Source organism: Suncus etruscus, chromosome 14 (assembly GCF_024139225.1).
Source record: "Suncus etruscus isolate mSunEtr1 chromosome 14, mSunEtr1.pri.cur, whole genome shotgun sequence".
Taxonomy (NCBI): Eukaryota; Metazoa; Chordata; class Mammalia; order Eulipotyphla; family Soricidae; genus Suncus; species Suncus etruscus.
Genome location: NC_064861.1, coordinates 33,830,086 through 33,856,452, shown reverse-complemented (window position 1 = coordinate 33,856,452; position 26,367 = coordinate 33,830,086). Strand labels below are relative to the sequence as shown.

The window sequence follows — 26,367 nt, the reverse complement described above, 5'->3', positions numbered from 1 at the left end:
AAAATCAATAATCATTGCTATTGACTTCTTTTCTTTCACCTACATCACTTTAGTGAGGAATGGGCCACAAAGATGACAATGGTTCCAAAATATAACCTAAATAGGTAGTGGGCTATATTTAGGACTGTATGATTACACAGAATGACAAGAATGTCTAACAACATATTTCTCAGTAGATATTTATTATTAAGTGACACATAACTATGAGTGATCTTAAATTCTAAATTTTGTTTTTAATATACTTATCGATCATTTAATGAGCACACTATGGGATTAAATTCTTAGAGAAATAAGTCACCAGAGATATAGAACCTTGAGTTTAAAAAAATACTACAATGAATGGTACTGAATAAGGAGTTTAGAAATGGCCAAATTCAGGGACTCCATTTTTTTTTAAAATAAGGGCTACACAATGGGATGCTGGGACAAAGTATGGAATACTGGGGGTACAGCATATGCTGCTAGAGATTGAAACCAGTACTTTACACACATGCATAGCACGTTTTTCAGCACTTAAACGTGCCCTGGTGTCTCAAGCCTCAATTTTAACTAGTGTGTTGTGTTTTTTTGGTTTGTTTTTTTTGTTTGTTTTTTTTTTGGTTTTTGGGTCACACCCGGCAGCACTCAGGGGTTTCTCCTGGCTCTATGCTCAAAAATCGCTCCTGGCACGCTCTGGGGACCATATGGGATGCCGGGATTCGAACCACGGTCCTTCTGCGTCCAAGGCAAACACCTTACCACTATGCTATCTCTCCGGCCCAGCGTTTTATTTTCTTAAAAGAACTCAAAATAAGTACCTACTTTTGTAGTTTAAACAATTATCATCATCCCATACAATCTTCAGGCCTAAAATTTCCATTACAAAATATTTTTGCAGGTACCAGGGAGATAGGTTCAAAGGACTAAAAGCTTATGTTCTATATACAGACACAAACTCAATCCTCGACACAGCAAGGTCTCCAAGTCCCAAGCAAGTAGCAAGAGCAGCCCAAGGGCCAAGTGATAGCACAACAGTAGGGCATTTACCTTACATGAGGCCTACCTGGGTCGGACTGGGGTTCGATTCCCAGCATCCCATTCAGTTCCCTGAGCCTGCCAGGAGCAATTTCTGAGCGCAGAGCCAGGAGTAACCAACCTCTGGATATGACCCCCCTCCCCACAAAAAAGGAGCAGCCCAGAAACAGAATCTTTTTTAAATAGTAAGACAAAAACTTTATAAAGAGAAAAAGGAAATCAGAACACTACTTTAGAGTTCAGGAGGGAAAGATGTTATGCTCTAGAAGTTTAAATGGAATGTGGTTCTATTCCCCAGCCTTCCATATAGTTCCAAGCTAGGAGTGATTTCTGAGCACATAGCCAGAAGTAACCTCTGAACATCACTGGGTGTGGATCAAAATTGGGGGGGAGGGGGAGTTAGAGCTATAAAGTATGAGAAATGTCCAGAAAAACTCAACTATGTTAGAGCACAGTTATAAATGGCAAACTTCTTATATTTCCAGACTTCTTGTCTGGCTCACTATATAAAGCTTAATCTGATAGTTGCACATAAAGACAACTAAGGATTCAAAATACTGAAGTCATTAATTTTGCTATTGGGGGGCACACCTGGCGGCACTCCGGGGTTACTCCTGGCTCTGTGCTCAGAAATCACTCCTGGCAGGCTCGGAAACCATCTGGGGGGGAATAGAGCACAGGGTGGCTGAGTGCAAGGCAAACACCCTACCTTCTGTGCTATGGCTCCGACCCCAAAACCATTAATTTTGTTCTGAGACAAACTAAATAGTTCTTTATTCATTAATAACAGGTTACAAACATCTGATTATAAAACTGACTCTTGTCTATTATCTATACCATCTGATTCTTACCTGTATATTTTATGTTTTGTACCCAGTAGTCAGGGAAAAAATGCTGAATAAGTTTTATCTTCTGGGGCCAGAGCTATAGCACAGCAGTAGGGCATTTGCACGCTGCTGATCAAGGACAGACCTGAGTTTGATCCCTGGCATCCCATATTGTCCTCAGAGTCTGTCAGGGGTGATTTCTGAGCAGAGATCCAGGAAGTAACCCAAGTGCTGCCAGGTGTGGCCCCCCAAAAAATTTTTAAAAAAAGTTTTATCTTCTCCTATTTATACATTTTATTCCTACCCTTTTGATTCTCAATTTGTAGCCCACCCCTTCTCCTTGCTGGTTTCTGCTCTATCTCCTGCCCTGGCAGAATAATGAATGTAGTGATCTACCACACTAATCTGGCCCTTTTTCATTCTCAATGTACATGGCTATCTTAGAAATTTCATCTAGACTCATAATAGTAAATAAAAATGCCATGCTAAAGACTATTTAAAAATATACACAACATTTTATTCAACAATTCTAAAAGAGGGCCCGGAGAGATAGCACAGCGGTGTTTGCCTTGCAAGCAGCCGATCCAGGACCTAAGGTGATGAATCCTGGAGTCAGTATGGTCCCCCGTGCCTGCCAGGAGCTATTTCTGAGCAGACAGCCAGGAGTAACCCCTGAGCACCACCGGGTGTGGCCCAAAAAAAAAAAAAAACCAAAAAAAAAAAAAAAAAAAAAAAAAAACAATTCTAAAAGATATTTCAAACTTGACACATTCAAACCTGAATGTTAGTCACCCCTCTCTACAAATTGTTCCTCCCCCATCTCTTTGATGCAATTCAAACTCTCTGATGGTAATTTTAACACTTCAATTAGGTTAAAAATCTTGAACTCATACTTAACTCTTCTTTTTTCTCAAAAAAGCAAGTCTTGGGGTCTGGGATATGGTTTAATTGGAAGAGTACTTGCTTAGAATGTCTAAGTCCCTGAGTTTTTTACCCAGTACCACATGCCCACAGCACAGGAGGATATGGCTATTTGAAAAATGGGACTAGATAGTACAGGGATTAATACTAATTTTGCATTGCAGGCAGCCAATTCAGTATAATGCCTGACACAGGATGCCCCCCTTGCCCCAACACCACTGAAAATAATAAACAATGTTAGAAGTAGACTAATCCCATCCCACACCCCTCAAATGCCCCCCCCCAAAAGGAATGTACCTAATTCATTAGTTTTCTATGGTTAGGCTGGAAAAATTAAGTATAGCAGGTTGGGTGCTTGTCTTACACAGCTGAGCTGGGTATGATCCCTGGCACCCCAGAACAAGAAACCCAGACAACTCTGGATGTGGCCCAAAACCAGAAAGCAAAACAAAACAGAACAACAACAACAAAAAAACTAACCATCACCAGTCCTGAAAAGTATTTGTATAACTATCAACTTCATATCCTCTGATGTCCCTGATTTACTTCCCTTGCACCCATAATATTCACTATAGCAAGTGGTCAGGTGGGGAAGGGGATACTGGTGATCAAACTCAAGGCCTCAAACATGTAAGGTTTGTACTCTGCTTAGGTATATCCCACACCCACCTAATGTACTCCATCTCATAAAAATAAACAATAGAAGGTTGGAGTGGGCTCAGCAGGTAAGACCCTTGAATAAGACCAACCCAGTTTCAATTCCCAGTACAGCATTTGGTTACCTGAGCACTTTCTCCTATGATTCCTGAGCATAGAACCAGGAGTAAGCCCTGAGCACTGATAGATATGGCCCAAATACAAAAACCAAAAAGGTAAACAAGGGGGTATCACTCTTCTGCTTCAATATCCTTTACACACTTTATTTCAATCATTCAAAAGTAAAAGAATTTACATCTGTTACTCTTCTCCTTGTTCTCTAGTTACTCAGTGCTCCTAGGTATTCCAGGGACAAACCAAACATGTTCTCATGTTAGGGGCTTTGCAAGGATTAGTCATATGATTAAGATTTGCCTCAATTTAACATCCTCACAGTTAATTCCAACACATTCATCTATTCAATAATCTTCAAGTTATCTTCTTCCCCAGCACATTTTTTGGGGGGAGGGGCATGTGGGTCTGAGCCACTCTTGGCAGTACTTAAGTTTTCTTGACTCTACTCAAAGATCACCCTCGGGGGACCATATGTGGTGATAGAATTGACATGCGAAATATCCATATGCAATGAATGTTCCTTACCTCCTGTACCATCTCTGATCAACACTGACCATCTTAAACTACAACCCAAGCCTTGCCTGATGTTTCCCATTACTTTAATCTGCTCCTATTTTAAAAAAAAAAAATCACCTAGCATTATGCAACTTCTGTTTACTTATTTGTTTCCCTTCTTCCGTTATAATGTAAACACCACTTGAGTAGGCCTATTTTGTTCAGAGAGAAGGAGAGATCTACTGAAAAAAGAAACAAACGTAGAGTTTCACCAAGTTACTTATCACAAATAACTCCATCACTGGTATTCAGTTTCATTAGCCATACTTTATACTCCAAAACGTAGACTTATTTAAAAGTTCAGCCAATGAATCAAGTAATTAACACTCTATGCTGTTAGATGTCACGGCTCTGGATCATGTACCACTGGCAGTGTTAGTTTAGCATTCTATTAGTTACTGCTGTCCCAATATGACAAGATAAAGTATTTACCACTGCATATACTGGTGAACATAACTTTGTGATTAATTTATAAAACTCCCTAAGGCTCAAACCCAGCTACATAATTGGGAAGCTGGAGCCATAGCACAAGTGGATAAGGGCCTTTGAATTGCAAGTGGTTCACCTGGATTCGATCTGGCTTCCCATATGGTCCCAGTAGCCTGCCAGGAGTAACCAACTCGAGCACAGCTGATTGTGGCCCCAAACCCGAAATAAATAGTCAAACAAACAAACAAACAAGCTAAGTAAATTTCCTCAATAAAAAAAACTACTGTAAACTTATAAATTTTAAATCCAATACTTAAAACCTACATTATATATTACTGGCCTTTTGTCCTATCTAATATAAAACCTATTCACATACATATAAAATATATATATGTATATATATAAAGAATTTATCTGTTCCAAGTTGAATGCCTTCAATTTGCTTACAGCTGACTTCAAAAATCATTAAGGAGGGCCAGAGTGATACCACTGTGGTATGGTGTTTGCCTTGCAAGAATCCGACATGGGACCAACCTGAGTTTGATCCACAGCATCCTATATGGTCCCCGGAACCTCTCAGGAGCTATTTCTGGGTGCAGAGCCAGGAGTAAGCCCTGAGTGTTGCCAAGTATGGCACCAACACCCCTCCATAAAAAAGAATCATTAAGAAGTAGTTAGGAGACTATTTATAAACCTATGTCTCAAAAAGACACCCTAGAAAGCATTAGAACTTGCCTTGTTTCTATGCATGTATAGGAAGCTCTCACAACAGTTTGACACTCATGCCTACAAGTATGGCTTGAAATAAAGTCATGTCATAAAAAAGTCAGCTAAGAAGATGCAAATACACAAAAAACACACTAATACGAAATATCAAAGTAATTTAGAATTAATTTCATCTGCCTAAACTATACATAAGACAAGTCAATAATCAACCCACAGCCTTGTTAGCCTTTTCTCTTGGAAACCCCAATTCCAGTAACCTCTCCATATCAAGCGGCATCGTCTGCCCCCCCCCCAAAAAAGCACTCCGTAGGGATTGCAAACTTAGCAGGTTGAAGTCATGCGACTGAACATTAGTTTTCAACTCAACTGGGGAAAAAAAAGCATCTACGCCGATGTCATTTCTTCTAACTCATAGCAAAAAAAAAAAAAAAAACCAACAAACTTTTGAATTCAAAGATAAAAAAAATACCGTAAAATTTCCCACTAACAGCCTGAAAAAAAAAATTTTTTTAAAAAGTCCCTCCCGACCTGAAAGAACTTTTAAATATGCATCCTCATCCTTCGCAAGGGAATTCCATTTCTGACAGCAAGAAAAGTTGCACGCTGAAAACTTTGCAAACTTTCCAACAAGTAATATTTCAGAATCTTTTTTTTTTTTTTTTTTATGTCCCCGACAGGGCAACTATTGACAATCCCAACTTGACTTTTTTCACAGTCGGTCAAGTCAGTCTGTCCTGGGCAAGCTCACCCAATGAAATTCACATTTGTGCTGCGTCCCAAGGTGCAGACGGACTGCGGGACGAAACTGTCACCAGCAAGTCGGAAGTGGCCAGAGTGCCGGGCTGGTGCGTGCGGCAGGAGGAGGAAGGCGGCCCTGGAGGTGGCTGGGGAGAGACAGAGCAGCGTCCCGGGACAGGAGCCGGGAGCGGCCAAGACACCCGGCGAGCAGGTGCGAGGTTCCCCGGCGCCGGGGGCCAGGGAGTAGCCGAGAGTCTCGGCCCATCGCCGCGGTCCTTGCGCCGCCTCGCGAGGGGCCTAACTGAACTCACCTCCGGGGTCCGCTCGGGCGGCTTCTTCTTCAGCGCCTGCCTAGCTCGGGGCTCCACGGGGGAGTTCATGGCCGCGGCGGCCGTTAGCAGCCCCCTCGACGACGCATTCGCTCTCGATGGGGGTGTCGGCCCCCCCCTGGCCCTGGCCCCGGACTTCGCGCTCAAGCAAACAAGCCCTTCGCAACGCCCGCCCCGGGCCTCAGCCCACGCGCGACTGGTCGAATGGAAGCCCGCGCGGGGGCGGAGGGAGGGGAAGTGCGCGTGCGCGGCAAGCCCGAGCCCGCCGGGGAACGCCCGAGGGGGCGTGGCTTCGTGGTGACGCCAGCGCCGGGGCGGGGCCGTGGAGCGGCTTCGGAGTCCGTCGTCTTCTTCCTGGAGGTTTGAAGTCGCTGAGAGAGAGAGACTCGTCTGGAGAGTCGGAGCTGCCTCGGCGTTGCGGTTTCGGCCGCTTCCGGTTGCCGCGGCCGGAAGCGCGCTGTGATGTGCGAGAGGGAGGCGGAAAAGCTCTTTGGGCGGAGTTGTTGTGTGCGGTGCCAAGAGCCGGAAGCGCAGGGCGTGACCACTCACTCGCTCGCTCGCTCGCTCGAGTCTGGGACGGTTCGACTTGCTGCGACTCCTCGAGGACGTGCGGAAACCGAAGCCGCCATTTGCCGAACGAGGAAGTCTGCGCTAGGCCGACTCCGCACGTCTCCTAGTGAATGCCTTCGTCTCGAAAGGGCTTCCTTCACTTGACAAGTAGTTTCTGTCCCAGGCAGGCTTTCTTGCACAGGCCTGGGGAGAGAGTAAAAAGCTGCCGGCCCTGGAGCCCAGGTGCTAGCTACCCACCCGGCTTTACAGCTGCTTGCTGAAGTGCATGCAACAGGGCCTGGACTGGATGGATTCCAGTGACTGCCAACAGCAAAGTGTAGTGTCCTGTATGCAGTAACCGGTTTTTCACTCTATTAATAATGTAGTCCAAAGAGGCAGATAAAGCCAGTTTTTCAGTTATTTACTGGCATTTTTTTAAGACCACTCCAAGTGGCCAGATTGTTGCAGAGGATGTTTTGGAAGAAAGCATAACTTTCCAGAACACATGGATTTCTTGCATGCCTATTCGGACCAGAGGTCAAAGAATCTCCACCTACAGAGCATTTCCCCTGAATTAAAAGTTTCCCAGGGTTGACCTGGAGCTAGTACGGAGAGGGGCACTTGTTTCTTGCAAACGTCTGATCCTGGTTTAATCCCTGGCATCCTACATTGCCTACAGAGTGCCAGGAGTGATTCCTAAGTGCAGAGACAGGAGTAACACCCGAGCATCACTGGGTGTGGTCCAAAATCGAAAAAAAGCTTCTGAAAGTTAGGTAGCACATTTGGATAAAAACAATTAGCTAGTTCACTAGATACTGTGACACTTTAAAAAGATAACACTGGGGCCCGGAGAGATAGCACAGCGGTGTTTGCCTTGCAAGCAGCCGATCCAGGACCAAAGGTGGTTGGTTCAAATCCCGGTGTCCCATATGGTCCCCGTGCCTGCCAGGAGCTATTTCTGAGCAGACAGCCAGGAGTAACCCCTGAGCACCACTGGGTGTGACCCAAAAAGCTTAAAAAAAAAAAAAAAAAAAAAAAAAAGATAACACTGGCCATTTCTGGTAATGAGAGATAATGTGGTTTTGATTCCATTGGTCCTTGAATTTGCCCAGACTCAAGTTCACAAAATTAAGTTCGTATGTCATACCTAGCTTGATGATTCTGAAAAGAGGTAATTGTGGGACTGGGCAACTAGGTCAAAAGGCCCTGCCAAGTGTGGTCCCAAACAAACCAAACAATGACACTTTGGCAAGATCACAAAAAAAAAAAAAAAAAAAAAAAAATACATTCATTCTGGTGTCTTCTCAGGGTTTGTTCTACCAGCCCCTGTTCTCCCATGAAAAAGTATCTCAGTTGCCTGTTTTCTTGCTTGCTGTTTCCAATCTGGAGAAGCCGTTGTTCCCCTTGGACACGTATTTCCTTTCTCTTCTCTCACACCTTTCTAAGAAAGTTTTGTTAAATAAAAATTAAATTGCTGGGGCCGGGTAGGTGGCGCTGGAGGTAAGGTGTCTGCCTTGCAAGCGCTAGCCAAGGAAGGACCGCGGTTCGATCCCCCGGCGTCCCATATGGTCCCCCCAAGCCAGGGGCGATTTCTGAGCACATAGCCAGGAGTAACCCCTGAGCGTCAAACGGGTGTGGCCCAAAAACCAAAAAAAAAAAAAAAAAAAAAATTAAATTGCTTCCCCCAAAACGTATCTTCTAAGTAGAGTGGGGAGGGGAAGACAGTATCTAAAAATCGTGGCAGGAAATTAACATTGGTAAAGGAATGGATGTTGAAAATGAACCTTCAACAACTTTTAACCCTGAGATTCAATAATAAATCTATTTTCTCCATGGCCCACCTACTATCCAATTCTTCAAGGACCAATTTTAAGTGCCACTACAGTTATTTTTTAAACTTTATTGATTCATTGAGTGGTTGGTTTCTGGGCCATACCCCATGGCGCTCAGGGGATACTCCTGCATGGGCACTCAGAAATCGCCCCTGGCAGCCTGGGGGACCATATGGGATGCTAGAAAATGAACCAAGTCCCTCCCAGGTGGGCCGCATGCAAGGCAAATGCCCTATCTCTTGCTATCTCTCCAGCCCCAACGGCAGTCATTTTGAAAGAGGGAAAGCATTAAAGAAAGACCATGAACTTAGACTTTAGTAACAGTAACTTGTGTTTTTAACAAGTCATTTCTACTTAACTGACTTAGTAATAAAGGAAATAGTGACTTGGATACAAAGGCCACCCAAAGAATGGGAGAAACTTCACCCAATACCCATTTGATAAGGAGTTAATATCTAAGATATACAAGGTACTGACAGAACTTAGCAAGAAAAAACATCTAACCCCATCAAAAAATGGGAAAAGAACACACTTCCTCAAAAAAGAAATATATGGCCAAAGGGCACATGAAAAAAATGCTCCTTCTCACTAATCATCAGGGAGATGTAAATCAAAACAATTAGGTACCAGCAGCTCTTGCACATAACACAAAGAAAAAGAACAATCAATGCTGGAGGGGAGGTGGAGAAAAAGGAACTCTCATTCAATGCTGGTAGGAAAGCCCTCTAGTCCATCCTTTATGGAAAACAATATGAAGATTCCTCAAAAAACTAGAAATTGAGCTCCTAAATGATTCAGCTAGCTATACCACTCCTAAGGAGATACCCTAGGAACTCAAAAATACAATACAAAATTGCCCTCTGCCTGTCTATACTCATTACAGTGCTATTTACAATAGCCAGAATCTGGAAACAACCCAGATGCCCAACAACAGAGGAGTGGCTAAAGAAAAGGTGATACATATACACAATGAAGTATATGTATGATTATATGAATAATGTTTTTATATATGAATATATATGGCGAGGCAGTCATCAGGGAAAATTAAGTCATTAAATTGTCCTATACATGGATGTACATAGAAACTATTATGCTGAGTGAAATGTCAGAGAGAGACACAGAATAGTCTCATTCATCTGTGGGATTTAAGAAAAATTAAGGACAGTATAGTAATAATACCCAGAGACAATAGAGATGAGAGATAGGACTGGCTCATGATATGAAGCTTATCACAAAGAATGGTGAGAGTAGAAATAAATACACCGTCAACTATCATGACCATGATAGTGAGTCAAATAGATTACCTGTCTGAAATACAGGAAGTGGGCGGGGGAGGAGGGAAATGGGGGTATTGGTGATGGGAAGGTCGCACTGGTGAATGGGGGTATTCTTTTTTATAACTGAAACCCAACTACAAATATGTTTGTAATTATGGTCTTAAAAATATAAAAAATAAATGACATGGTAAACTTTGAATTTCTGAGCTAGAGAAGTGATTTCTTTGCAATTCTTTAAATACAGAAAATAACATAAATAGCACTATCTACACATCCAAATTACTATTATTTGTTACTTTACCTCTGGGAATGGGTTTCTTGAAAACAGAAATTCAAGTTGGAAATATTGGATAGATTTTTAAATATCAATTTTCTTCATTAATAATGTCAGGAACGGGGCCGGAGAGATAGCATGGAGGTAAGGCGTTTGCCTTTCATGCAGGTCATTGGTTCGAATCCTGGCGTCCCATATGGTCCGTTCCCCCCCACCCCCCAGCCTGCCAGGAGCGATTTCTGAGCGTGGAGCCAGGAGTAAACCCTGAGCACTGCCGGGTGTAGTTGGAAATATTGGACAGATTTTTAAATATCAATTTTCTTCATTAATAATGTCAGGAACGGGGCCGGAGAGATAGCATGGAGGTAAGGCTTTTGCCTTTCATGCAGAAGGTCATTGGTTCGAATCCCGGCGTCCCATATGGTCTCCCCCCCCCCCCCGCCCCCCCCCCCAGCCTGCCAGGAGCGATTTCTGAGCATGGAGCCAGGAGTAAATACCCTGAGCGCTGCCGGGTGTGAACCAAAAACCAAAAAAAAAAAAAAAAAAAAAGTCAGGAACACAAATGTGTTTTATACACCAAAGTATTTCCCAGCAGAATGAAGGGAATTTAAGAATATCTTATTGTCTTAGAATAAATACCACTGGTGAGATTAAAGCAAGTATAAAAGAAGTCAACAGAGACTGAATGCCTACATTCTATGGCCACGGTAATTTCTTCAGCCTCTTCTCTTTAAGAGCAAGTCAAGGGGCCGGGCGGTGGCGCTGGAGGTAAGGTGCCTGCCTTGCCTGCGCTAGCCTAGGACGGACCTCGGTTCGATCCCCCGGCGTCCCATATGGTCCCCCAAGAAGCCAGGAGTAACCCCTGAGCGTCACAGGGTGTGGCCCAAAAACCAAAAAAAAAAAAAAAGAGCAAGTCAAATCTGTGTGACACTCAAGAGCCTGGTTCTTTCCGGTCCTTGAACCATTATACTTTAATCCTTAGCCAACCTTGATGAATTTAGTCTTTTTTTCCAAGCTACAACAGTTCTATGTTAAACTGATTACATAGGATTCCAGTCCATCCCACAGAAAGAAAATCTGGTGCCAAGGATTGTTATTTTGCAGTACTGAACACGTATAAGGCTTGTGCTCAATGACTATGACACATCCCTAGTTTCATAAAGGTCTTTAGAATAGTTTGCAAGTTTCTAACTCCAGAAAAAGCTTCAGCAGAGATCTGTGCCCCTTTTAAGAGTAAGTAGTGTACAATTTCTAGGGACATTTTGTACGCATAATGTGACAGACCTAACTTCCCTAAAGGAGGAGTCACTGCATGTAACATATACTTGAACAGCATATTACAGGAATTCTGAAGAATGTTAAACTCAGCAGAAGAAACTATATTGAATCAGCTTATGCCCTAATGTAACCATTATTCATCTGAATATTAAAAATCATAGCCAGGGGTCTAAATTAAATACTTCCACAAAGAAGCATTTAAAAAAATTTTTTTATATCTTCCATTCTGGGGTGGTTGTCTTTTTTTTTTCTCTTGAGTTTGGGTTTTTTGTTTTTGTTTTTTGGGGGTCACACCTGACAGTGCTCAGGGGACCATAGAGGATGCCAGGGATCAAACCTGGGTTAGCCATGTGCAAGGCAAACACCTTACCTGGCTCTATCACTCTAGCCCCAAAGAAGAATTTTCTAGTGTCTTCATACCCAAAGCCATGTGGCCCCATGTGACCCCAGACATGTTTAAACATTATTTCTTTCACACCTCTACCCCTTGAAAAATTTTACCAGGCCTTTGCTCTGGGAGCCACTCATATCCCTTGTGAAAACTTACTAAGCAATAAACACAGCCTGAATCTTCCTGACTTTGTGTCCACTTCTATTTTGCTGATAACTAAAAATCATGTAGTTATGCAAATTTCATACACAAGCAATGTGCAAGTTTATCAGGGTTGATCTCTTCTGCAGAACAGGCATTGGGGACTGATGAAAGAGCTGATTTCCCTATAATGCAGTTAGAGGAAAGGCAGGTTCAGAGTCACATGCAAAATCACAATTAGAATCCAGACCAACTGGCTCGTTTTTTTGTTTATTTTGCTTTACTAATTATAAAGTAACTATAATTTGTTTAGGATACAATATGCTTTCTTTGGGGGGGTGGGGTTTTTGATTTATACCCAGCATGTTTGGAGAATTATATTGTGCCAAAAATAACCTGGGTGAGTCACATGTAAGGCAAGTTTCTTAACCTGTGTTATTTCTTCAGCCCTCTTCTAAATTTTAACTGCATGTCAATTTGTTTTCATAAAACCACTTAAAAGAAATTTTTTGGCTGTTATATAAATAGATCAGGCACATATATAAATCAGAATATATATAAATATTACAGCTATATCTATATTTTTATCACTGTATTTTCATTCATAGCGCATGTTAAATTCTCCTCACACAGACATATAAAGGGAAGACTACTTAGCAATAGTATCAGTCCAAAATTATCAAGCTTTGAAAATTGCCATTGAGATAAATTCCTGATATTCATTATTATCAAAATAACCTCATAAAGTATAATTTATTACATTGCAGAAATTTAGGAGTAGAGAAAAACATCATGGGGGAAAACTTAAGATAGACTGACAACAGATTCCATATCATTACTGATATCATAAAAACAGATGAAAGAAAGACCAATATCAGTATCAAATTAACATACATGTTTATTGCACAAATTTCTCCCTTGAAGTGGGAGGTTATAATACAAGTGTACATTTGAGAAATGTATACAGAACACAGAAAAAGTATGTACATTTTATATATCCTACCATCTAAATAACTTAGAGAAAGCAGAACATACTAAGACATCTACCAATTGTGTAAAATCTTTTTTAAAAAAGTGATCATTCCCAGTGTATATGCCAACTGCAACAAAATGAAGTCTGTACTAGTATGTTTATTGCACTTAATATTTTCAAACTCAAAGTTAAGACATTAATAGAGTGAGAAATATTTAAAACCAAACCAATTAATTTGTACACAAGGAAAAATTAGCTCTAAATCTATAATGTAAAAGATCCCTTTTTAGTTTCTTATTACAACAAACAGGTTTTAAAAAATATGTAGCATTTATTTATCTGTACCTTAAAAGGTTGAAAAAATTATTTCAGAGGCCAATTCTTCACATTCATCATAATGACCATACTTTAAAGAAGTAAAAGCTCATTTCTTGGGCATTGTGTAAGAAAAGAATGATTATGATAATGACTAAAGAAATTACGGAAGATTTGGAATTATAGAACTCAGAAATCCTATTAAGGATTAATGATTCTAAAGAAATTGTGAGTTACTTTCTTCAGGCAAAATTTAGTAGTAGGAGTCGGCAATTTACTGAAACAAATTTCCTACATGATCAATTATTAGGAATAATAATTTAGAATTGTGACTGATTATAAAAAATAAAACAGAAACATAGACATTTTTATACCTGCTAGAAATCACTGAGCTACAATGAAAAAATAATGTAAAAGGGCCAACTAAATTTCCGATCCTTTCAGTAAAACATACATTTATTCTTGGTCTACTTGGAGATTTCCTAGATGCTTAAGGGGAAAAAATGTAACCAATGCTATAAATTGAAGGTCAAACACTTACAAACCACAAAATATTTCTAAATTATTTAAGTAGCAAGAATAGATGTATTATGCAGTAAATATCTTTACTAACAGAATAAGTAGGTGATTTTATTTATAAAGGTAATCAATTATAATAAAATAGTCCATGAAAGCATAAACAAACTTCACTTCTAGCATTAATAGTACCTCAAGCAGCTAAGTAACAAACTATAATGTAGTATTAAGTAAACTGAGGTAGTAGAGCATATTGAAAAATGTATCTACCCATCTATTTACATTACTTACAAGAGTTTGGTTCCATATTAGCCTTTCTTACAAGTAACATTCTACATTTTATACAAAAAATAGTAACAAATTGAAAAGTGGTACTCTTTTAGAACAACTTTTGGAAGAGAGGGGCTATTAGAGAAAAGGAATAATTTTAAGAGTTAATGAGTTCTATTTGTATAAAGTGAATATTATGAGGCAGCAAAACAAGTAATATTCAGTTCCTGTGACTGTAGAAGAACTTGTACCAAAAATAGGGCCTTGATTACCTGAGAACTTTTAAAGAAAATAGTTGTATTTTTGCCAATGCTTTGGTGCAATTTATAACCCTAATTCTCATTTATTAGTGAACATGTAAATATTAGCATGTATTACAATTGTATTTATAAATTAAACAAACAGTATAAAATAGTACTTTTATTTGGAGAATCTACAGCCCTTACTTAGCCATTAAAAAAAAATTGGCTTTTCTTTTTTCTTAGAGTGAAACAGAAATATCACCAGAAAGTAGAATTTAAAACTATACAATTAATACTAGTAATTTTTTTAAAAGGTACCATTTGCCAATCTTGTTTTCTACATTTTTTAAAAAATAGATACATATGTACATTTGAGTGGATAAATTAACACACATTTATACTCATTATTCTGAGTTTATTATAACAGGCTATTTTAAATACTTTTGAGAAATACCCAGAAATTAGCTATTTTAACAGAAAAATTGAAAATCAGTTTCATAGAATGCATAATCTAGAAATAAAAAAAAATTCCAAGCAATTTAATCATGAGTCATTAGCTGCTATTTTATCAGTTTTGTCAACATTATCATAGAGATCACAAGCAATTCTCAATGACATTTATTTTGTATCATTTACATTTGGCATTTTCAAATGCTTTTCCCAAAATTATGCTTTTATTTTTCACTTGGTGAAAATCTTATCTCTCAAAAACCTAATGAAAATGAAAACAACTATCCAATAATCACAAAATATACACTGGAGTTCAGAATACCTAGGCTGCAATGCATTCAGATGAAAGTCTAATGGAGAAAATAATGTCTGGCTCCTTGGTTTTTGCCCATTCCACTGAAGTTCTTTTTTAACAACACCTGGGCATATTAAAGGAGTATCTGAGCAACATATGGAGAGTGTGTGCTTGCTACAGCAGCCAGAAGAGGAAGGTCACTTGATTCAATCCTGAAATAAAATGACAGTTCAATTCAGAATGAGTGCTCTGCGGGCTACATCCTAAACTGACTGCTACCTATTAAAGTCATCGTAACTCAGCAGTCAACTTATGCTATCACAGACCTAAGGAAAAGGATAAGAGAAATTAATTAAATCTGGTAATTTTTCAGAGTACAAACCTGAATCAGACATACTTTTTTTTAAAAGAATGTCTATAAAATGCAATGTTAACAGAGTTAATGCAACCAACTATGTTTAGCCTCAAATTGAAAATAACTCTTAAGGGGGGAGAGGAAGCAATTCTAGGTCATATACCGTATATATTCGAGTATAGGCCGAGTTTTTCCGGCACAAAATTTGTGCCCAAAAAAAACCTGAACTCAGCTTATACTCATGTCATACAGGTTATTTGATTCGGTGCATGTACACCAATCCACAAGTTTTTACCTGCTGCATTTTCCACCTTGGCTCATACTCGAGTCACTAAGTTTTCCCAGTTTTTAGGGTAAAATCGGGGGGGGGGGGGTGGCGGGGGTCGGCTTATACTCAAGTATATAGGCATTTTACCTGTAGCAGTGCAAGGCTAGAAATGAACTTACCCAAGAACCACTCCCAGCTCCTTGACATGAACACGCATCTGGCCCCTTAGATATTCAGACAGCATTTTGCTCTTGAAATACAGCTCCTGTAACCGATCTTCAAGATGCATTACACACTGCAGTTAGGGAGAACCAAGAACAGAAAATGATTTTCAATTCTAAGCCGATGACAAATTCAAAGCACTATGTTTTGGCAAGTTACATTTAGCCATTCCAACATCAACTCAAATTTGGAGCACAGTTTTCATAGGGGCAATGGAAATGCTAAGAAGGTACTTAACTACTTGAGCTATCGCCCAAGCAACTTGGAGTACATGCTAAAATATGTACTTCTGGTTACTAGGAGTCTAAACCTTTTTCTAGCTCATATCAAAGATTCAATTCTACAAAGTTTCTGGTTCTATAAAATATGGCAAGTTATACATAACAAAGTTTACCATTTAATACTTCAAGTGTGTACTTAAGAGACTTAAGTATTTTTAAAATGTGTGTAAATATTGTTAAAACTTGATAAAATATTTTCATTAAATTTGATAAATATGATCTCCTTATAAATGGATATTTAAGTGTATTAACACTGGAGAGGATGAATCCTACTACGTATGTTTTTACTTATTTATTTTGTTTTGCAGTCACATTTAGCAGTATTCAGAACCTACTCCTGGTGGTTCTCAGGAGAACCATATAAAGTGCTGGGGATCAAATTCAGGCTGGCCACATCATACACAAGGCAAATGCCCTAACCACTATATTATCACTCTAGTCTCCTGTATAAGGTTTTAGTATCTTACACAAAGCTCTCTCTGTAGCCCTTACTAGGAGAGATTTCTAAGCTGAACATTATTAAAATATATATTTTGTTTTGTTTACTGATAATTTGAACCACTTACAAAATAGGTAATTTTTCTTTTTTTTAAACAGGTAATTTTTCACGTGAATTGATGTTATGTATGTTTGGGGGAAAAAACACACGTTAGTGAAATACAAAATCATCAAATTCTTGGGTCAGAGAAACAGTACAGAAGTTAAAGCATTGCCTTGCAGGCAGCTGACTCAGTTTGATCCCTGTGACACAATTCCCAAAACCAAACCTCTTTTCAGGCCAAATAAAACTTAATCTTGGGGCTAGAGAGATAGCCTAGTGGGTAGAGCACTTCCCTTGCATGAAATCTATCAGGTTTAATGCCTGTCAGAATATGATATCCAGAGCATTGCCATAAGTGAATCCTGAGCAAAGAGCCAAGAGTAAACCCCAGCCACACCCTAAAATTCAGAGTATTCCTTTCCAATAAAAATTGATTTGATTTTAGAAGAACACAACATTCAATTCATAATATTTACTTTAGGAAAAATAATGATGTTAACAATAGTATTTAAGGTAAGCATATATTAACTAGTTTATAATCACCTTTCAGACTACTCAAAATAATTCAAGCCTTACATATACTTACAAAATTTGGAGATAAATTGTGTTTATACAGCTGAAGAGTCGAATGAAGCAGATTGGAAACAAGACTAGAAACCAATACTTCCTTTCCCAATTTGCTGTCTGTCATGCGTCTCTGACTACTGGCCACTTGAACAGTCCATTTATCCATATCTGCTATAATACAGACAGCTTCGGCTATTGGTTCATCCAATACTGGATGCTAAAGAAGAAAACAGAAATTCACTTTATGGAAATAAAATCTCCAAAAATAATGCTGATGAAATAAGGCAATAAAAATACACTAAAATAAAAACCAGAATAAAAATAATAAAATCCAGATAGCTAGGACCAAAGAATCTTTTGACAGTCAAAAGTGAAATATTGTTGACTCTTATACAGGGGAATTAGGGACACTGACTGTCCACCAAATTCTTATGCACAGTTGAAAGTTTATACATAACCTCTGACTCTCTTAAAACTTAATAACCGGGGCCGGGCGGTGGCGCTGGAGGTAAGGTGCCTGCCTTACCTGCGCTAGCCTAGGAGACGGACCGCGGTTCGATCCCCCGGCGTCCCATATGGTCCCCCAAGCCAGGAGCGACTTCTGAGCGCATAGCCAGGAGTAACCCCTGAGCGTTACCGGGTGTGGCCCAAAAACCAAAAAAAAAAAAAAAAAAAAAAAAAAACAACTTAATAACCATTCAGGGGCCGGGCGGTGGCGCTGGAGGTAAGGTGCCTGCCTTGCCTGCGCTAGCCTAGGACGGACCGCGGTTCGATCCCCCGGTGTCCCATATGGTCCCCTAAGAAGCCAGGAGCAACTTCTGAGCGCATAGCCAGGAGTAACCCCTGAGCGTCACAGGGTGTGGCCCAAAAACCAAAAAAAAAAAAAAAAAAAAAAAACTTAATAACCATACATTGGTTGAAAGCCTTACAATATAGTTAAATCAACACAGTTATGTACTACACATACTATTGCTCTTACAATAAAGTTAAAAATATACTACAACAGTTGAGGTATTTGCCTTAAAAGAGATTGACCCAATTTCAATCCCTGACACTATACCTGACCCCAGAAGTGCTCAGGCTCCTGGCTATGCTCAGAAATCTCTCCTGGCAGACTTTGGAGACCATAAGGAGTGATAGAGTTCAAATTCAGATCTGTCGGGGCTGGGTAGGTGGCGCTGGAGGTAAGGTGTCTGCCTTGCAAGCGCTAGCCAAGGAAGGACCGCGGTTCGATCCCCTGGCGTCCCATATGGTCCCCCCAAGCCAGGGGCGATTTCTGAGCACATAGCCAGGAGTAACCCCTGAGCGTCAAACGGGTGTGGCCCAAAAACCAAAAAAAAAAAAAAAAAAAAAAAACTTAAAAATTCAGATCTGTCATGTGCAAGGCAAGTGTCTTCCCTGCTGTGCTATCGCTCCAGTCCCAGTTTTTTTTTTAAATGATTTATTCAATGAATTTACTAAGTGCCAACTATGTGACCAAACAAGTAAAGAAATACTTTTTGCTCTAAAAGAGCTAAATAGGAACCAGAGATAGTACATTGAGTAGGTGTATCCCAATATGGTTCTCTGAGCCATGCCAAGAGTAATACCTAAGTGCAGAGCCAGAAGCACTGCCATATGTGGCCCAAAAACAAAAAGAGAAAGCTAATAATTTCTGTAAAGTAAATAGTACAGAACATGTAAATGAGGAGGTTCAATGTTAACTATACCAACCTATAAATCATTAATTTTCTCAACCACCTCAGGGGTTATCCCTTGATTTCATAAAGGTACTTGCTGGGGCCGGGCGGTGGCGCTAAAGGTAAGGTGCCTGCCTTGCCTGCGCTAGCCTTGGACGGACCGCGGTTCGATCCCCTGGTGTCCCATATGGTCCCCCAAGCCAGGAGCAACTTCTGAGCACATAGCCAGGAGTAACCCCTGAGCATTACCGGGTGTGGCCCAAAAATAACAACAACAACAAAAAAGTACTTGCTGCCATGTGCTATGCTTTTCCTGTTTTCCCAAGACAAAAATACTATGGATATAATAGTTGTAAAGATGAATAAACAGGTAGGTACAAATACAGAACTATATTATAAATTGGAAAAGTCACACCATATGTGCAGAAATATATATATATATATATAATATAAAGTTCTGGTAATGAATACAGTGCTTTTATGTAAGGTGATCCAAATAAAATAGTTCATCGTATTTGTTAAGTTAAACAAACTATAGTTGGTTTGTGCAACAGGTACACACACACACACACACACACACACACACACACACACACACACACTGTTCCATTTCCAAAAATTCAGATCTGTATCTAAATGAAAATACTGCAAGAAAGTAATACTGCCTACTCCCCAAAAGAATGCTTTATTAAATATTTTATTTCTTTCTTGCAGTTGTTTAACACTGAACATCAGCCCTCAAATAATTTCTATTTACTTACTTTGGCCAAGAGACCGTGTACTCAGCTGTGCTCAAGGAATATGGAAATGGCTACAAACACACAACTACCCTACTCATTATACTATCTCTCTAGTCCTCAAATTACTCAATCATAGATACTCAGTAGTGAAGAACTATTAAGAATATGAAAGCCGGGGCTGGAGAGATAACATGAAGGTAAGGCGTTTGCCTTTCATGAAGAAGGACAGTGGTTTGAATCCCGGCGTCCTATATGGTCCCCCAAGCCTGCGAGGAGTAATTTCTGAGCATAGAGCCAGGAGTAACCCCCGAGCATTGGCTGGTGTGACCCAAAAACCAAAAAAAAAAAAAAAAAAGAATATGAAAGCCTCCACTTTTGATTTTATATACCTTTATATTCATATACCTTATTATTACATTCTATTTATATTATAATACTTATAAATATAATGTGTAATATTATATAATGTATATATTTATAAGAATATGCCTGAATGGCACTTTTATAGCAAGAAATTTAAGACAAACATAAAAGTATTTTTTAATTCATATAAAGTTGCTGGAAAGACTGGTGTGCATACTTTGAAAGTGAAAAGCTAAGGTTAGGAACCCAGCATTGCATGGTATTCTAAGTACTATCAAGAATGACTTCTTAGTACCAAGCTGAGAGTGTTCATTGTTGGAAGTGACCACAAAACAAAAGGACCAGAGATAAGTTTTCTGGCTTACTCCCTGGCACACATGCTCACCATCCCCCACAAGTATGGTTAGATATAGACCTGGCAGCCCCTTGCACTGCCAATGTAATGCTGGAAGCCCTCAGCACCACTGAAGTGGCTATGGTGAACTTGTTGAGCCCAAAAAGCCCCATATCCTTTAGGCACAAAAAATGAATTGTTTTCTGAAAACCACTGGAAGAAGTGGTCCCTGGGACTCTGAAAAGAAAGTCCCATGTTAAAGGACAAAAACAAACCACCATTAGGGTTAGAGAGTGTTTGCTTTGCACATGGGTAACCTTAATTCAGTCCCCACCATCTCATATGGTACCCCCCCCCCCACAAGCCTGCCAGGATTGATTCCTGAGCAAAAAACCAGGAGTAACCCGAGTACCATGGGGTACTCAGTACCTTACCCCTGCCCCTCCAAATAAAACCTAACAAGAGACCCAAAAAAACAACTTGACTTCTCATTTTCTGTACACAAAAAGTCAAAAGTGACAAGTACAGAAGAGCAACGGCCCTATAGTTTTCAATACTTCAACATCTTTCTATATTTGAGAAAACGATTTCTTGATCACTGGTCATATGCTACAGAAGCAATTAAGACTACCACCATAAACTAATTTTCAGAACTTGAACCGAATAGTTATTTTTCCCCTGAAGCATTTTACTGTTGTTACTATATTAATTATGTACACACATTCCTAAAACCAAATTTGACATACCCAAAGAATATACTTTTACCCATTTAATAAACAACTCTTTAATTTTTTTTGTTATGGGGCCATACTCAGTGTTGCCTGGGGTTTATTTCCAAAGATGTTCGAAGGACAATGTGGTACAACGGATTGAACCCAAGGCTCCAGCATATAAAGTGTAACCCTGTGAGCTATCTCCCTAGCACAAGAACAAACTTTTAAAATAAAAATCTGACTGATAAAAAGGAAACAAAGTTCACATTCCTGTAAGGGAGATCAAAATATAATTGGCTATAGAAAGACAGGTATAACAAATTATACAGGAATCAAGTGCCAGGGAAGCAGAGAGAAACAATAATTTCAGTGTGACTGCAACTTCACAGAAGAAAGGACACAAGGAGGGGCTGGAGCAATAGCACAGCGGTAGGGCTGACTGGTGGATGGACCTCGGTTCGATTCCCAGCATCCCATATGGTCCCCTGAGCTAGGAGCGCATAGCCAGGAATAACCTCTGAGCATGACCGGGTGTGGTTCAAAAACCAAAAAAGAAAGAACACAAGGAGACTACATTACAGTATGGATAAAATTAGCAGTAGAGAAATGGTAAAAGGGTATGAATAATTCTAGAAGAGGCACTACCATGAAGATTACTGAGAAAAAAATGTGAACATGACTAAATTTGTGAAAAATGATTAATTGAGATGTGAGGAAAAGAAAAAAAAATATCTGATGGAAGGAAACATAGTAAAGGCTTTTTCCATGAGTACCCTAAATACCCCCCTTTTTTTTTCTGTTCTTTTGGGCCACACCCAAAGGCACTCAGGGGTTACTCCTAGGTCTGTGCTCAGAAATTACTTCTGGCAGGTACAGGGATCATATGGAATGCAGGAATTCAAACCACCCGAGGTCCTAGGGTCAGCCGCTTGGAAGGCAAACGCCCTACTGCTATTGTGCTATCTCTCCAGCCCCTAAATACCCCTTTTTTTTAAATGGTGCCTTAGGAGCTTGAGCAATAACACAGAGAAAAAGGCATTTGCCTTGCATGCAGGCAACCTAGGTTCGATCCCCAGCACCCCATATGGTGTCCCTCCCCATCAGCCTTTCAGGAATGATTCCTGAACACAGAGAGGAGTAACCCCTGAGCACCACCAGGTATGCCCACACACAAAAAAAATGCCCAAATATTTAAAGGGTGTAACTTTTATGTTTATCTATTTGACTATTAAGGTAGTCAATAGGGTGGAGCACATAAGTTGCAAACAGGAGGCCTGGGTTCAAACCATATGGTTCCTCAAGCACTGCCAGGAGTGACATCTGAGTACTAAGCCAAGAATAGTATTTAGCACTATAGGGTATAGCTCTCTCCCAAAAAGGTCGAGGCATGATAAGTCATTCATTCTGCAACTACTTCTTTTTACAAGGCAGAATGTTACATACTTAGGGGAATGCTCTAACTTGATGAAATTTCAGTTTAACCAACTCAGCCATGTCTTTCACCATCAACTTCTAGAAAAGACAACCTCTCCCCAATAGCTACATTTTCTCAACTGAGATTTTTATGGGGTCTTCTACATAGACCTTTCTAAGCTTATAAACTTCAGATGTCAGTCTCACAAAATGAATAGCATGTGTGCACTCATGTGAAAATGTAAGTATGAGAAGCAGTGACACCAAAATGTTCTCTTAAAATCACTTCTAAATCTACAAAACAATTTCATCAACAATTAAACCCACCTTTTTACTTTCCAAACAGAATCTCAAGATATAATTTCCAATTCCCCGAGTAACTCCTATTCGGCAGAATTGTAATATATAAACATCCAAATCATCAAGAATCTCTTATTTAATAAATAGTCCTGTATCTCTATCCTGTTACAAAAACAACTCTTTACAGTTGCCTGGCAAGCAGACAATTGCCTTGCACACAAGAGCAACCACAGCTGGTGTGGATTGGGGAGGAAGAACTCTCATTCACTGCTGGTGGGAATGCTATCTAGTCCAGTCTTTCTGAAAACAATATGGATATTCCTCAAGAAACTGGAAATTGAGTTTCCATATGATCCATCAATACCACTTACAGAGATATGCCCTAGGAACACAAAAACACAATACAAAAATAACCCTGTATGCCTATGTTCATTGCAGCTCTATTTATAATAGCTAGAATCTGGAAACAATCCAGATGCCTATCAACAGAAGAGTGACTAAAGAAACTGTGGTTTCTTGCTATACAATGGAATACTACGCCTATGTTAGGAGAAATGGAGTCATGAAATTTGTCTATATATGGATGTACATGGGGACTATTATGCTGAGTGAAATAAGTCAGAAGAAGAGAGACAGAAATAAAATCATCTCATTCATCTGTGGGATTTCAAAAAAATAAAAGACAGTATGGTGATAATACCCAGAGACAATAATATGAAGCTTACCACAAAGAGTGGTGAGTACAGTTAGAGAAATAACTACAGTAGCAACTACCATGACAATGATAGTGAGAGAGAAATAAAATGCCTGTCTCAAAGGCAGGCAGGGGATAGGGATTAGAAATATGTGGACATTGGTGGTGGGAAATATGCAGTCATGATGGCGGGTGTATATTTTATGAATGAAACCTAACTATGAAAATATGTGTTACCATGGTGCTCAAATGAAGAAATTGTTTAAAAATAAATCTAATTCAGGGTCTTAAAGGCAATTCTACTTCTAAATACTAACAAAGAACCACAGAAAACAAAAATAAAAATACTCATTCCATTCACACTTAAAATCTTGGAATATTTGATTTTTTTTTTTTACTTTTGGGTCATGTCCAGCTGTGCCCAGGAGTTAGTCCTGGCTCTGTACTCAATAATTACATTTGGCAGGCTCAGGGAGCATATGGGATATCAGGGATCGAACCAGAGTCAGATGTGTGCAAGGCAAATGTCCTACCCACTGTCTATTGCTCTGGCCCCAACACTTCCAATTTCTGATATCATTAAATAACACAGTGATGGACATCTATGAATGTATACAGTAATTCTGTGTTTCATATTTCTATATAACTGAATTTCTAACATTTTATACTTGATTTCATGGTAATTAGTACAAACATTCACAAATAAATTGATTAGACAGTAATGATTGTATTAAAGAGAAATAGATCAAAATATAGTTTCACAATATTGGTGGTGAGAATGCCTCTTACTCAATGTTACTATGTACGTAAAATAACTACTGTGAAAGATTTGTAATCCACTTTGGTCAAAATAAAAATTATTAATAAAAAAAAGATATAGTTCCATTTTCTTTTTTTTCTTTTTTTTTTTTTTTTTTTTGGTTTTTGGTTTTTGGGCCATACCCAGTGACACTTAGGGGATACTCCTGGCTATGTGCTCAGAAATTGCTCCTGGCTTGGGGGACCATATGGGAGACAGGGGGGTCGAACCATGGTCCATCCTAGATCAGCTGCATGCAAGGCAAATGCCACTGCGCCACCACTCCAGCACCTTGTTTTCCATATTTTGACACAGGTTTGTTCTGAACAATATTTCTTTTTGTTTTGTTTTCTGAACAATATTTCTAAAAAAGATCTATTTGTTCTAGAATAATTCAAGATTAGTGAAGTTCACTCACCTGCACAGCATGAGACAAATCTGATACCAGACACTGACGGAGCCTCTCATCACTTCCAACTCCTTGAAGAACAAAGTCTGGCACATAAGATGAACAGTAGCTACCCAATAAGGACCTCCCAAAGTTAGCAATGTTGGGCTGAATAGCACTCACTTCAATTAATTTTGACCTGGAAAAAAGTTTCCAAAGAATAATTAATAATAAACATATTTAAGCAATAAAAATTAATCTGGAGCTCACTTATTTTATACTCTCAGCATCATCATTTTCTAAAAAATGCAAGTCATTCCTTTAGGAATTGGGGGAGTGGGTGGAATTGGGGGAAGAGTCTAGGACCCAAAGCAATGCTTAGGGGCTTACTCCTGGCTCTGTACTTCTGGTGGTGCTGGAGGGACCAAATGTGTCAGATGTGTGCAAGGCAAGTACCTTCTGTACTTAACTTTTCAATGCCTAAAACAATAAAGCCAGGCCTCAATAAATGTGCCTAAAATGACCCTCCTGAGACAGAAATACAAATGACCTCACTCCCTTATAAGGTTGGCTCCCTTCAGGGGTTTCTTCTAGGGGACTTTGTCATGTTTTGTTTTGGCCACATCCAGCTCTACTCAGGGTTTACTCCTGGCTCTCATCTCAGGGATCACTCACTCCTGCTAGGGTAGGGTTCAGGGACCATATAGGATCAAGTCCAGGTCAGTAGAATGCATGGCAAATGCCCTACCTGTTATACTAATTGCTAAGTACAGTCCTTCTTTTTATTTGTTTTTTGGGTCACACCCGGCAGTGCTCAGGGGCTACTCCTGGCTCTACACTCAGAAATCGCCCTCCCCCCCCCCCTGCAGGCTCAGGGGACCATATGGGATGCCGGGATTCAAACCACCATCCTTCTGCTTGCAAGGCAAATGCCTTACCTCCATGCTATCTCTCCAGCCCCTGTACAGTCATTCTTAAATAAAAACTGATTTAAGGACATAAAAAGGCAATAAAATAACCTTTCTATCCAAAATAGAGGGTCTAGTGAAATGAGTATAAAACTTTCATAACAGAATTGAGCAAGTTTATCTGTTATGTTTCTTTGTTTTAGTTTTTGGGCTAAACCTGGTGATACTTAGGGTTTACTCCTGGCTGCTGGGGGACAGTATGGAATGTCGGGGATAAAACCTGAGTCAGCCATGTGTAAGTCAAGCACTGTATTAGTGCTTTTATATTTATAATACATTTAAAATAAAACCAGGCCACAAAATTCAACATCCAAAACTGAAAATCAAATTCAAATTCAAAGCTTATTTCACAAGATTTTTCAAGTATAAATCTTTCTCTCACATACTTACCTGAGAGACAGTTATTGTTTTACTTAGTCTATGCCAAATTTATTCCTAAACATATCAGTTGATGACCTCTCCCCAATTATCAGGCTCAGAACAGATTCTCTTTAGAGCCATATAATTTGCTGCTAAATGACTTAAAAATTACCCAAGCGTAATGAATTAACAGCATAAGATTCCCTGAATGCTTAGCAAAGCCTTTCTGCAGTGCCCAGGGGACTTAACTTTTGGTGTATTTTTTATTA

At 39.6% G+C, this 26,367-nt stretch overlaps 2 protein-coding genes across 5 annotated transcripts in view; both read right to left on the bottom strand.

Annotated features, from left to right (window-relative positions):
* Window positions 1-6,463, bottom strand: part of RAPGEF6 (Rap guanine nucleotide exchange factor 6) — a 210,760-nt gene extending 204,297 nt beyond the window's left edge. For all 3 annotated transcript variants that reach the window (XM_049786707.1, XM_049786708.1, XM_049786709.1), the window contains exon 1: window positions 6,293-6,463. In XM_049786707.1, coding sequence (XP_049642664.1) covers window positions 6,293-6,361 — 69 coding nt within the window. In that variant the 5' untranslated portion in view covers window positions 6,362-6,463. The remainder of the gene's footprint in view (window positions 1-6,292) is intronic.
* Window positions 6,464-13,768: 7,305 nt separating this feature from the next.
* FNIP1 (folliculin interacting protein 1) overlaps window positions 13,769-26,367 on the bottom strand; it is an 88,679-nt gene continuing 76,080 nt past the window's right edge. For both annotated transcript variants that reach the window (XM_049786710.1, XM_049786711.1), the window contains 4 exons: window positions 24,801-24,969; window positions 17,367-17,564; window positions 15,916-16,031; window positions 13,769-15,325 (listed from right to left, as the gene is read on the bottom strand). In XM_049786710.1, coding sequence (XP_049642667.1) covers window positions 15,247-15,325; window positions 15,916-16,031; window positions 17,367-17,564; window positions 24,801-24,969 — 562 coding nt within the window. In that variant the 3' untranslated portion in view covers window positions 13,769-15,246. The remainder of the gene's footprint in view (window positions 15,326-15,915; window positions 16,032-17,366; window positions 17,565-24,800; window positions 24,970-26,367) is intronic.